The sequence below is a fragment of the Schistocerca gregaria genome, chromosome 3, assembly GCF_023897955.1.
Source record: "Schistocerca gregaria isolate iqSchGreg1 chromosome 3, iqSchGreg1.2, whole genome shotgun sequence".
In the NCBI taxonomy this organism is placed as follows: domain Eukaryota; kingdom Metazoa; phylum Arthropoda; class Insecta; order Orthoptera; family Acrididae; genus Schistocerca; species Schistocerca gregaria.
The window spans coordinates 78,256,853-78,271,630 of NC_064922.1; the positions used below are offsets into that span (position 1 = coordinate 78,256,853).

General features: G+C 42.7%; 1 protein-coding gene across 3 annotated transcripts in view; it reads right to left on the reverse strand.

The window, feature by feature from the left end:
* The window catches only part of LOC126353937 (activated Cdc42 kinase Ack), a 403,423-nt gene that overhangs the window by 234,078 nt on the left and 154,567 nt on the right, over positions 1 to 14,778 (reverse strand). For all 3 annotated transcript variants that reach the window (XM_050003203.1, XM_050003205.1, XM_050003204.1), the window contains exon 7: positions 11,249 to 11,412. In XM_050003203.1, the coding sequence (XP_049859160.1) occupies positions 11,249 to 11,412 (164 nt within the window). The remainder of the gene's footprint in view (positions 1 to 11,248; positions 11,413 to 14,778) is intronic.

The window sequence follows — 14,778 nt, forward strand, 5'->3', positions numbered from 1 at the left end:
TCTGTGCTCAGACGGCAAAGACTACCAAATCCACCAGTTAGTACCTCAACCGTTGGGGTAAAACTCAATGGAACCTGGGGCAAGTAAGGCTAGCAACCTGCTTCCCTCGTTCTATAAATTTGATGCTGGCAACAATCAGAGCAAAATGCCTCAGACCTTTGGAGGTGATGGAGTCCCACCTCTAATTGGCAAACCAGGGACTCCTAGAGATGACTTGGCAAACGAATGGCAACGCGATGGGGAGCTATTAATATCAATGGGGGCTACTCTGGGCAGAAGGTAGAGCTGACAGAGGCTGCAAGTAAGATGGGGCTGGACGTTTTAGCTGTTAGTGACATTCGGTTAAGGGGTGAGAAAGAAGAGGAAGTGGGAGAATACAAGGTCTACCAGTCAGGAGTCAAAGCAGGAATAGCACAATGGGGTGTAGGGCTTTACATCAGGAAAGAAATGGAACCCAGCATAGTTGCAATAAGGTACGCAAACGAACGACTGATGTGGATAGATTTGACAGTGTCTAGCAAGAAAATTAGGACTGTGTCAGTATATTCGCATTGTGAAGGGACAGATCAAGATGAGATGGATAGTTTTTATGAGGCACTCAGTGATGTAGTTGTTAGAGTAAAGGACAAGGACAGTGTTCTGCTCATGGGCGATTTTAATGCCAGGATTGGAAATCGAACAGAAGGGTATGAAAAGTTATGGGTAAATTTGGAGAGGATATGGAGGCCAACAGGAACGGGAAACAACCCTTGGACTTCTGTGCCAGTATGGGCTTAGTAATCACAAACTCCTTTTCTAAACATAAGAACATTCACCGGTATACTTGGGAAGGCAAGGAAACCAGATCTGTCATTGACATATAATAACAAATCAGGAATTCAGGAAGGCTGTGAGGGATACACGTGTATTCAGAGGATTCTTTGATGACACTGACCACTATTTAATCTGCAGTGAAATTGGTACTGTGAGGCCGAAAGTGCAGGTCAGGTCCATGTGTAGTAGGATAAGAGTGGAGAAACTTCAGGATAAGGAAATCAGACACAAGTACATAACAGTGATCTCAGAAAGGAACCAGTTAGTTGAATGTAGTCAATTGCAGTCACTGGAAAAGGAATGGACAAGGTACAGGGACACAGTACTAGAAGTGGCCAAAGAATGTCTTGGAACAGTAGTGTGTAAAGGTAGGATGAAGCAAACAGCTTGGTGGAATGACACAGTCAAGGAAACCTGTAAAAGGAAAAAGAAGGCATATCAAAAATGGCTACATACTAGAACTAAGGTAGACAGAGAAAGTTATGTTGAAGAAAGAAACAAAGCCAAACAGATAATTACAGCATCCAAGAAGAAATCTTGGGAAGACTATGGAAACAGGTTGGAGACCTTGGGTCAAGCTGCTGGAAAACCAGTCTGGAGTGTTACTAGCAGTCTTCGAAAGGGAGGTAAGAAGGAAATGACAAGTATTTTGGACAGGTCAGGAAAACTGCTGGTGAATTCTGTGGATGCCTTGGGCAGATGGAGGAAATATTTTGAAGAGTTGCTCAATGTAGGTGAAAATACGATCAGTAATGTTTCAGATTTCGATGTACAATGGGACAGGAATGATGATGGAAAGAGGATCACATTGGAGGAAGTGGAGAAAATGGTCAATAGATTGTGCAAAAAAACGGCTGGGGTGGATGAAATTAAGTCGGAACTCATCAAATACAGTGGAATGTCAGGTCTTAAATGGCTACACAGGATAATTGAAATAGCCTGGGAGTCGGGACAGGTTCCAACAGACTGGACGAAAGCAGTAATCACACCAATCTTTAAACATGGAAACAGAAAAGATTGTAACAACTAGAGAGGTACCTCTTTGATCAGCGTTGTGGGTAAAATCTTCTCAGGTATTGTTGAAAGGAAAGTGCGAGTATTAGTTGAGGACAAATTGGATGAAAATCAATGTGGGCTTAGGCCTCTCAGAGGTTGTCAGGACCAGATCTTCAGCTTACGGCAAATAATGGAGAAGTGTTAAGAGTGGAACAGGGAGTTGTATCTATGTTTTATAGATCTAGAAAAGGCATATGACCGGGTTCCTAGGAGGAAGTTATTATCTGTTCAACGTGATTATGGAATAGGAGGCAAACTTTTTCAAGCAATTAAAGGTCTTTACATAGATAGTCAGGCAGCAGTTAGAGTTGACGGTAAATTGAGTCCATGGTTCAGAGTAGTTTCAGGATTAAGAAAAGGGTGCAACCTGTCGCCACTGTTGTTCATATTATTTATGGATCATATGTTGAAAGCAATAGACTGTCTAAGTGAGATTAAGATAGGTGACCACAAAATAAGCAGTCTCGCACATGCGGATGACTTAGTTGTGATGGCAGATTCTATTGAAAGTTTGCAAAGTAATATTTCAGAGCTAGGTCGGAAATGTAAGGACTATGGTATGAAGATTAGCATCTCCAAAACAAAACTAATGTCAGTGGGAAAGAGATATAAATGGATTGAGTGTCAAATAGGAGGAACAAAGTTAAAACATGTGGACAGTTTCAACTACTTAGGATGCATATTCTCACAGGATGGCAACATAGTGAAAAAACTGGAAGCGAGGTGTAGCAACGCTAATGCAGTTAGCACTCAGCTACGATCTACTCTCTTCTGCAAGAAGGAAGTCAGTACCAAGACTAAGTTATCTGTGCACCGTTCAATCTTTCGACCAACTTTGTTGTATGGGAGCGAAAGCTGGTTGGATTCAGGTTACCTTATCAACATGGTTGAGGTTATGGATATGAAAGTAGCTAGGATGATTGCAGGTACTAGTAGATAGGAACAATGGCAGGAGGGTGTCCACAATGAGGAAAACAAAGAAAAACTGGGAATGAACTCTATAGATGTAGCAGTCAGGGCAAACAGACTTAGATGGTGGGGTCATGTTACATGCATGGGAGAAGCAAGGTTACCCAAGAGACTCATGGGTTGAGCAGTAGAGGGTAGGAGGAGTCGGGGTAGACCAAGGAGAAGGTACCTGGATTCGGTTGAGAATGATTTTAAAGTAATAGGCTTAACATCAGAAGAGGCACCAATGTTAGCACTGAATAGGGGATCATGGAGGAATTTTATAAGGGGGACTATGCTCCAGACTGAACGCTGAAAGCCATAATCAGTCTTAAATGATGATGATGATGTTTTTGTTGTGCCTATCGCGACTCAGTATCTCCGCTATATGGTGAGTAGCAACTTTCCTAGTCCGGTATTGTAACTAAAAAGGATGGAAGATAAAAAATTAGCATATTTTTGAAGCCAACACAAATACAAAATCCTGTCACTGTCAAAAGTAGAGATGTGCATATTTTACAACCATGATTAACAGGATTTAACGCTGCCAGTTGACTGAAATGACAACGGAGATGAACTGAACATTATGAAACAAATAGCCAGGGCAAATGGGTATAGTGGCTACGATGGGACAAAATTACGTAACAAATTTATGTCAAAAGTACATTATGAGGAAGAGATTTGTTGTTATGTCATACTATGGTGCACTTTACAATAAAACTGCTCTTTCAGAAGAAGAGAGTTAAAATTGCATTTCTGACAAAAGGTACAATTGGATTTAGGCTCCAAGAGCGTTAAATTTGGAACCTGGGGCCTTCAGGATTAACTGCCAGGACTGTGAAAGGATTTCTCTTAGTCACACTGGGGGGAATTTTACGACTTGCTTCAGAGAATACATGGAGAGCCAAAATAAGATGGCATTCAGTACATATTTGGATAAGGAAAAACATGTATTAGGAAATATGTTGGATAACTCTAAAGTGTAGCAAACAGCACTGAAAGGACAATTATTAAACCTACAGCATGAAATAGAGATCTTCATACACAGAAGATGGCAACCAGAGTTATTGCTTAATGAACAGAGTCAGTTTAACTCGAGGAAGTTACTAAACCAGTAAGAACAGGGCCAACAGCCATAGTGGCTCGACACAGAGCTACATGCTCTGGCCAATGGCCTCCTCCTGCTCACATCACTACAGAAAAAACAGAACATTTCAGTGAGGACATGAGGCAGCGCCAGTTGGAGAGACTTCTGAAAAAGCTGTCGACCATTAAGATTTATAGTTAAATAACTTCAGTTCCTCAATGTTCACACACTGGACTCGCATTCGGGAGGACGACGGTTCAATCCCGTCTCCAGCCATCCTGATTTAGGTTTTCCATGATTTCCCTAAATCGTTTCAGGCAAATGCCGGAATGGTTCCTTTGAAAGGGCACGGCCGATTTCCTTCCCAATCCTTCCCCAACCCAAGCTTGCGCTCCGTCTCTAATGACCTCATTGTCTACGGGACGTTAAAAACTAACTACCACCACCACCACCTCAATGTTCACACAAAGCCATGTCTCTTTTTTTTTCATTTGTCATGCTTGAATGTTTTCTATTAGTAGATTGTTCCCCACTTTTTATACATTTAATTGCATTTGAAATATGGATTTTACTCCTATGTATTGAATTTTATTTTATGTTTTATTGTTAGACACACAGTTCAACAATGTAAGATCATTTTAATTAATAATGATCAATATTCTAGCCCAAGTTAGTGAATTTAACATGCTGATTGATATATCTCAGCATTCCATCCTCCACTTCTTACAGTTCATGTATGTGGAAATACAGGATGCACATGATCCATCACTACCACTTGTTATGTACCTGTGTGTACAGATTAGAGGACACTGATACTTTTGTCAGAATATTTTAACAGTATGCTATCCTTTTCTACACATTCTTACATTTTATCCTTCTTTTATGGATTCTTAGATTTGCTGCATATTTGGCATTCAATCTAAGGAACTAATTTTTCTGAAATTATTTAATTGGATAAATAAAAAACCCACTTGCCAAGTGGTGGCAGAACACACACATAAAAGTCTGTTGTGATTGGCAAGCTTCCTGAGCCAGTGGCTCTTTCTTCAGGCAGAAGGACTGAAGGGGAAGGAAGAAGGTGAAGGAAAAGGAATGGAGGGAGCTAGGAAAAGCGGTAGATTTTGGGGAAGTCACCCAGAACTGCAAGTTAGGGAGACTTACCATAAGGATGAGAATGAAAAGACTCATTAGTGATGTTTCTAATTCTATAATAGATCTGAAGATTGCCGTAAGCCAAAACCAGTCATTGTGAACACTGAATTATATTGCTATAAGTGATCAGGCCAGACATTTGTGAATAAAGAATCCAATTCCAATTTTCAGACCAGGCAAGCTGCAGTTAAGCAAATCTATCCTCAATTCCAGGATCATTTTGAACACTACAATGCTTTCATGGGCTCAGTCCTATAAGACGTGGAATTCCTTTGCTTTAAAACTGACACACCCAGCCAATAATATGGATGATTAGTGTTTAATATGAATTTGGAACCACAGTGCAACTTAGCATTTTCCATATCAACAAATCAATGTGAGAGGTAGAGGAAATCATAGGTGATGAGAAATCCTAGGACAGTCCAGGGACCGAGATCTTTATCTCTGGATTTGCAGTCTAACACACTCCACTAACATTACTGTTTTCCATAACTACAAACAGGACACACACCACCTCACTAACATGATAAATGTATTAGTTGTCCACCAACTGTTCTCAACACCTCTACCACATCAGCCTTCAATTCATTTCCCACATATAACAAGCATGATCCTTGGCATAATCACACCCATCAAAAATTTCCTTTCCCATTACCTCAAATTAGAAACGAATTTCAGCACACTAGCTATCTTCTGCCCCCAAGATTATTTTTAAGTAAACATAGAAACTGCACACGTTACCAACAAAACCAATAGAAGTAATGGAATGTGCAGTCTTTTAGAAACACACAGTGTATAAGGACTGCTTAAAACCTGGCACTTTCTGTAGCATATAGCACACCTTCAGAGTTAAGGGACAAACTAAGATTGTGTTTGATGTCCCACTGACATCGTGATCATTAGAGACAGAATACAAGCTCAGATTGTGTTAAGAATGGGGAGAGAAAAAAAACACGCCTGTACCTTGTCAAAGGGACCATCCTGGCATTTGCCTGGAGTGATTTAGAGAAATAATGGAAAACTTACAACTGGATGGCCGGATGGGGATTTGAGTTGTTCTCCTCCTGAATGCAAGTTGGTTGGAGAAGGGACCAAACTACGCAGTCATCAGTCCCACCGACCTGAGATTAACTAAAACCGATAAAATCCCACATTAAAAGAGGGAACTACAACATTCATAAAATGATAAACTATTGACAGGGAAGGAAGGAAAAGGACAGAAGACGAGGGGAGGGAATGTGGGCGGATACTGAGCCGATGCCAAAGCTTGAGTAAAGTGTTGAACAAAATTTTCTGCCACAAAGTCTGGATCGGTAATGACAACACCATGTACAGAAATTCCCGCAACCCCGGTGAGAGAACAATGGCCAAAAATTCACCGATGTTTCGCCCAGACTTGTGAAGATGGGGTGTAGGGTCCTATGGAAGCTACACATTGTTCCCAGCAAATTTGTTTCTGAAATTTGATTAGGTAGCAGGCCCGGGCATACAGTCATTTAAAGACCAGAATAAGAGCAGTAGAAGGGTGCCACTTGAAGTGTTGAAGAGCACGGCGGCAGTCTTTTATGGCCGCAGCAATTTCTGGAGTCCACCAAGAGGGGGAGGCGGGGGGGGGGGGGGGGGCCTGAAGTAGAAGGGATTGCTGAAACAGCTGCGGAAAGGATGGGGGCAGTCAATGTCTGAGTAGATTCATCAACACTGTTGTGTGGCAATACAGGGGAGATGGGAGCAGAGGAGAAGACATCCCTATCAACCTTAGATAGGGCCCACCTGGGAAGGTGACGAAGTGGAAGACACTGAAGGAAGGTCAAAACAACTGGGTAATAGTCGCTGTCACGTAAGTCATCATTGACACCCCACACAATGGAGGGAAGAAGGCCTGGACTGCAGATGGAGAGTTCAATGGTTGAGAAAGTGCTGTGCACCACACGTAAGTGTGTGGGAATGTCTGTGTTTAGAAAACAGAGGTCAAGCCCTGCCAGTACAGCTTCTACTGTCCTGCCCAGGGCAGTAGTCATATGGCTACCCCAAAGAGGGTTGTGGGCCTAACAGGAAGGGAGAGGGGATATGGGCAGCCAGTCAGGTGGAAGGTAAAGATTACAGATTGTGATTGAAGTGGCAAGATGGATCCTGACAGCAATGGCTTCCAGAGTGGTATGGAGGGGAACCCATTTTCTAACAATGCCCTTGCGGACCAGGGTGCAAACACCACCAGAAGCCCGCAAGGGCCAATTCGGTTCTGACAAAGTGTGGAACCCACAAAGGGTTGGTCAGTAAGAATTGACAAAATGGGTCTCCTGGAACGCAATAAAAGTGGCAGCATAGAAGGAAATAAGAGGCTGGAACTCTGGAAGGTGACACAAATAACCATTACAATTCCACTGGAGGATTCTCAAGCCTGAGTCCAAAGTGGAAGTGATTGGACCAGAGTCGATCGCGCCACCGAGTCGCTATCTGTCACCGATAAGAATGGGGTAATATCAGTATAGGTGGGGTCAGGAGGAGAAGGCCGCACCTCAGGGGGTACCAGAAGGGCCTCGCCCTTGGTTCCTACTTCTGCTCTTGGGAAGGAAGAGAAGGGCAGACTTCAGTGAGGGCAGGCACGGAATTACACCGGGCAATCTTGGCACTCACCAGCCGCGGATCACACTGCCGATGTGGAGCAGCAGGTCGCCTTTCAGAGGGGTGCTGGGAAGAGGAGTCCTGGGAGGGAGCTCCAGTACCAGCAGCTGCTGAAGGAGGGGAGCACTTCTCTGGTGGGGGAGGGGGAGCAGCACCCGAAGGGGTGGGTACGGGTACTGAGGGGGAGGGGAGGGGAGGGGAGGGGAGGGGAGGGGGAGTGGGAGGGGAGTGGGAGGGGGAGGAGGAGGAGGGGGATGGGGGAGGGGGAGGCTGAAGGCATGGGACGAATGGGGTGGGGCTGAGAAGAGGAGGAGGCAGAAGGGAGAATGAATGTAATAGGAGCAAAAGTAGAGGTCATAGACACGGGATGGAACCGGTCATATTTTTGACGAGCCTCAGTGTAGGTGAGCCGATCTAATGTTTTGTACTCTTGAATCCTTCTTTCTTTCACAAACACCGGGCATGTAGGCAAGTGTGGAGAATGCTGTCCATTACAATTTACACACATTGGCGGGGGAGCACAGGCACTCCCCTCATGGAGGGGGACCCACGCTCGCCACAGAGGGGATCAGTGGTGCAGCAGCAAGACATGTGCCCAAACCTTAAGTATTTAAAACATCTCATCAGTGGTGGAATATACGATTTTACATCACACCGATACACCATCTCTGCGAGGACATCCCCCTCAAAGGCCAGGATAAAGGCGCAATTGTTTGGAGGGCCTCGCTGCACACAGCAGGTAAAACAAACCCCTTGCCGCTCGAGGTTATCACGGAGCTCGGTTTGGAGACGATGATCTCAGTAGAAAATAATGCCCTGTACTGAGTTCAAAGATTGGATGGGCGTGACGGAGACTGGGACGTCACCAAGACGGTCACAAGCACACAGGGTGTAAGATTGGGCAGCAGATGATGTCTTGATGAGCAAAGCACCGGACCGCATTTTACTCATCAATTCAACTTTGCCATACTTATCTTCAATCGTCTTCATGAAAAACAAAGGCTTGGTCGTGGCAAGCTACCTCCATCTGTCCTGGTACAAACCAGGTACCAAGGAAAAGGTTTCAACCCAAGCCGGCGAGCTTGCCCCTCCTCCCAGGGGGTGGCCAGGGAGGGGAAGGCCGAAGCATCAGAGCTTGCCCCTCCTCCAAGGGGGTGGCCAGGGAGGGGAAGGCTGAAGGATCAGAAGGAGGAGTGTCACGTCTGCTACCACTCTTTGAGATGGCCACAGAATGGCCAGGATGGTGAAGCTTTTGTAGCTTCATGCGCAAGGCATCCACCCTAGTACCACCCACTCTGATCATGGGCCCGCGCCCCGTGGGTGCCACCCAGCCACAGAAAGGGCCATCTGGCATGGTGGTCATTGCGGGGAGTTCGGGTGCCCCAAAATGATGAGCACCAACTCCTGTGCATACACGAGGAGTTAACAGGTCAGGTACTAGCAGTGTGATCCCTGTGGTTTAAGGGAGCTCAGCCAAGTGGGTACTTAATAGCTCCACCACACAGATTGGCTACCTTGCTGGTGACCTAGCAGGAGGGGTGCCAGGGTGGAGGGGAGGGGAGGAGAGGGGGAGAGGAACCTGCACCATGGAAGCTAGGTACGGAGTTCATCCCCAAATGGCTCACACTGAATGGAAATTTTTTGGAAATGGAGGTCAGACCACAAGGGGACCAAAAACACCGAAAAGGAGGTGGAAACAGCAAACTAAACAATAGCACAGACCAAAACAAAGCCAGGAGGATAGCCAGGTCGACATAAAGAAGTCCACTAAGAGGGAAAAGAGAGGCCAGGGACAAAGGAGCAAGGAGAGGGAGGAAGAGGAAGAGGGATGGTAATGCAGCTTTCAAAGGAAAGGAAAGGAAAGGAGGCTGCAATAGCTCAGGGCCCCGTGCGCACTACACACATACTTCCAAAGGGCCAAATGCAAGTCCAGTGTGCTAACCACTGCACTGCCCCACTCGGTCCGGTAAAACCTAGACCACTACTGACACACTCTTTGAACACAATTGGTGGGTGAATACTGTAAGGGGTGTGTGTGTGTGTGTGTGTGTGTGTGTGTGTGTGTGTGTGTGTGTGTGTGTGTGTCGGGGGAATGGAAGGGTCATGCACACACATGCACATCACTGCCTGGTGGTATTTCCCACTGTAGAACGGATAGCATCTTTTCCATACTACTGTTAAAACCATCACAATCACATTTAAACAGATTTTCTGTCTTAAAACTGAATTCTAACATGGTGTTTTATATCCGCTGTGAAGTCAGCAATAATGGTGTTGGTTTTCAGTTTCTTGTAACTCAGTGGCTTATACTGTCAAGCAATGTGTTTTGTGTACACAAATATAGCAACAAATCAACTCATATCTAGTTAGTTCAATTCTCAGAAGAAGGCTTTGAAGTCTTACTTCTTTAACGGCACCTTTCCATATTGATAATTACAAATACGACAATTCGCTGTGGAGGACATTGTACTACTAAGATCATACACACAATCAGCCAAGTAGTCGAGTGTTTCACAACTTGTTTGTTAGTTGTAACATGTTGCATATTACTCCATGAATTTTCATCATGTGGCCTTTCTTCCACTACTTTTAATAGACAAATTCTGGCCTATTAGCTTTTATTCATACTACGAAGAATTCTTCAATTTCACAAGAGGCTAAAATAAAATTTGAAGCATGTGGGCTGATCCATTCAACATTCCTGAAAGTTTTCTTTCTTGACGAGTTCTAAATTACCTGATGAATGAATGATGTATTTAGATATGTGTGTGAAAGGATGTACGTGGGTACCCAGTGATATCTGCCTGAAACCTCCATGTTATTCTTTATAGAAAGTGGATAAAAACCGATATCTGCCTGAAATCTCCATGTTATTCTTTATAGAAAGTGGATGAAAACCGCATGTCCTAGCAGTTCCAAAGTAAAACCTCATTCTTAATTCTATTATGGGTTTGTTTTTGCCAATTTCTTCTTGCATTTGTTGCTTACTATGAAGATAAAGATTACATTTAAGAAAAAGTTTGAAATTATGTTTATTTTCACATTATTGAGACAAAGAGAGTTAAACAAGGAAGGGATCAGTAGCGCAAAAGCTAGTTGTGTCTCTCTGTCAGAATTGCCATCTTGCATTTATTATAGTTTTGTTATTACATTCACAGTAAATGGTATTTTTTTCTCTCTATTTTGGAAAGAGATTGTACTACTTTCATCTATTTACCTTATATTCTCAGTGATACATCACTGTTTCATGGAAATGTCAATAACAGTACCATTGTGAGGCTGTAAAGTCATGTCGCACTATATAAATTATAAACTATGAAGCACCACTTTTCAAAGGTTCCATCATAAACTGTACAATTTGTGAGAACATAAATCCAAAAGTATCCTATTTTGTTATTGCAGCACAGCAGAACAGAACATCCAGAGCTGCATGTAATTATTAGTATTGCTGCAGTGTCAAGAAAGTGGGTGAAAACAATTAGCATGTACACTAAAATAACTGTTCACCTTACAGTTTTAATTGTAAAATTACATATTTTCATTATTATTTATAGTTTGAAGACACTGTACCTGGAGCATCAGGCGATACATTTCTGGGGGGCACGCATTAGGTTGCGGCAGTCGCTCACCCTCACGGTCTACTTTGCGCAAAATCTGTGCACCATCCAGACCTGGCCAGGGTTCCTCTCCGAAAGTCAGCATTTCCCACAAAGTCACACCAAACATCCACGTGTCTGCAAAATTAATTACCTGTATATCATATACAACAAAACAAAATTTATCCACTAAATTCTCTTAATTGCCCAAAAATATGTATAGTGCAAGTGATTGGTCCTTCCTTGCAACTCAGCTTTACAGTCAGCAGCACTCTGTTATTTCCTATTATTATTCACAGACAAAAAGGAACTGAATAGTTTCTTGCCATCCTCTAGAGCCTTAAAAATAGCATGAAGTTTGGAATGGAACCACAGCTTCACCGTTACATTAGTATGTTGAATATTGTGGGCTCAAATCCCATAGGGTGCATCAACTACTTTTATTTATCTTTATCCAAATGTTTCATCATTTCTTTTACACAATTACTTAAACTTTTTTTAAAATTTCTAATCCTTTGCTACATCACTTTAATCACCATATTACTGCCAAAGAATAAATCACTGCAAATTTCATAGTACATTATCACAAATAAATACACATTTTTGAGACTATTGTCTGTGGATAGCCTAGTTTTTAGTAAATCAGCATCTGTGATTTAGTTTCTGTAGCAAATGTTGTAACAACATATTGTGTTACATCTAGTTTTCTGTTAAATTGTAAATTAACCATATTTTCATGTTTTCTAACAACTATAATTAACCTTACGTAGTTTTAAGAAAATAGTAATTTCTATTGCCTTAATTGAAATCTCAGTCTGTGTTACGGTTCAGTTCTTATAAGGAATTAGTAATTTGTTAGCTCTACAGATTAAAAAATAATCAGTACGCATAGTTCAAGTTGTCTGTTCACTGTCCCATAATACATGGCACGAGCCAAAATACATATACACTCTGAATGCTGTTCCCTGACATGGAATAAGTTGGTCGACATTCATACGCAGCTGGGAATCACCGTGACTATGGTCAAACAATTGGCAGCTGGTGCTAATTGGTGTGTTGGAAGAACTCCTAAGAGCCACGTGTCTGTGGAACTAGTACTAAAGGTACCTTAAGTACTATCCTCTCCTGTGCATCCTGTTTTCTCTGCAGAAAGTACGTGATGATCCATCACTACTCATCCACTTGGCTGTGAGTGGCAACTGAATGGTAAATCTAGCAATCCTGTATAGGGTGGACAGGGACCAGGCAGGGCTTAGTGTGTTATACCGACCCTTCTAACTGACAAGTTCAAAGTGCTCTCTTTCACTGAAACAAACTGAGCCAGTAGGACTCACATCACCTGTTTTGGGGAAAACGTGTTTTGTCCCACGTGAAGAGAGCGCAAATGCCAAAGGGTAGAGGTCTATTAATTGTTGGCAGTTCAAATGTGCAACTGAAGTGAAATGGAGGCTAATGTTACATGGAGATGGCGTACTGAGCTAGTGCATTTTCCACAGTATACAAAAAACTCAATCCCACAGACATAAAAATTGAAGTTGCAGGTGAGATTGTTTTGGCAAGACTCACAAGGAAACCCTTGAGTGTGAGCCCTTAATCCATCAACATCATCATCATCTTCTTCGTTTCCCCTCTATCCATCAACTGGTCGGGTTGGGGGTATCAATGGTACTTCACCACTTTACTCGGTCTTTCCACCATTCTTCTTCCAGAATTTGGTTCCATAGCAGGTTTCTCCTCCTTAAACTCATCTATATTGTATCAACCCATCTTGTTCTCGGTCTTCCTCTTGGCCTCTTGCTCTCAATCTTGAACTCCATCATTCTTCTTGGTATTCTTCCCTCTCCCATCCTCCTCACATGCCCAAACCATTTAAATCTATTATTTTTAATTTTCTCAGCCAACTTCTCCACTCCAATTTCCTTCCTAACATCTTCATTTTTCACTCTGTCTCTCCTTGTCTTCCCTAGCATACTTCTCAGAAACTTCATTTCACTGGACTGTGTCCTACTCTCCTCTCTTCTAGGCATAGTCCAAGTCTCTGAGCCATAAATTAGTATGGGTATGGAGCAAGTCTTGTATAACACCAGCTTGCACCCCAGTGGCACTTCCCTTCCCCACACCAAGCCCTCACACGCTGGTAAAACGTACTACTCTGTTGTATTCTTTTGCTAATTTCTGTTTCCAAATGAGCATTCCCCATTAACACACTTCCCAAATATTTAAAGTTGTCCTCTCTTTCAGTATCTCATTCCTTAATATGAATTTTTCCCTTGCCCTCTCTATCCCCTCTGGTTACTAACCATGGTCTTGCTTTTCTCCGCACTAAATTTCATTCCATATTTCTCGACCTATCATTTAGGATGTCTGTCTGTTTTTGTACCTCCTTACTGCTTGCTCCCCACACCACAATATCATCAGCAAGTAGTAACAGCTTCATCCCCCTTCCTCTATCTCTTTGACTATTTAATCCATCACCATTATAAATAGCAATGGTGATATCACACTTCCTTGTCTTAGTCCCATAACATTCTTAAAGCATTCAGTTCTTCCAACTGATGTTTGCCCACAACTAGAGCTTTTTTTCATACATTGCCTGGATGACTTCAAGTGTCTGCTTCCCAACTCCCTTTCTCTTCAAGGTTGCCCATATCTTTTCCCTGGGAACACTGTCATATGCTTTCACTAGGTCAAGAAATGTCTTTCCATCAACTGTCCCACTCTAAAGATTGGATCCACTGTAGATCTACCATGACAAAAGCCATACTGCTTCTCTTCTAACTGCCCTTCCACTTTTTCTCTCACTCTTCTTTCCAGTATCCTCTCCATTATTTTTGCTACTTGGGATATGAGTGTGATCCCTCAATAGTTTTCACATACTTTCCTCACACCCTTCTTGAAATCTGGGATTATTATTCCCTTTCCCCATTCTTCAGGTACACATTTTTGGGTCCAAATGCATCTTATTAGTCTATATAGTCATTGTAGCCCAACTAGTCCAGCTGCCTTTCTCATCTCCACAGTAATTTCATCTATCCCAGGTGCCTTTCCTGTTTTCATTTTTCTCAGAGCTAGTTCCACTTCTAGCATCATTATATCCTCCTCTTCTTCCAGACCCCTGCCCCCCTGCTGTACTTCTATTCCATTTCCATTGCCGTTTTTCACATTTAGTAATTTATCAGAATACTCTTTCCAGCTTTTCCTTACCTCCTCTGGTTGCATTAATAGCTCTCTGCTTTCCCCTTTCACTACCTTTGTGGATGTTTTTTTCCTTCCTCATACTCTATATAATAACATACAGGGTGTTTCAAAAATGACCGGTATATTTGAAACGCTAATAAAAACTAAACGAGCAGCCGAGCAGCGACAGAAATACACCGTTTGTTGCAATATGCTTGGGACGACAGTACATTTTCAGGCGGACAAACTTTCGAAATTACAGTAGTTACAATTTTCAACAACAGATGGCGCTGCAAGTGATGTGAAAGATATAGAAGACAATGCAGT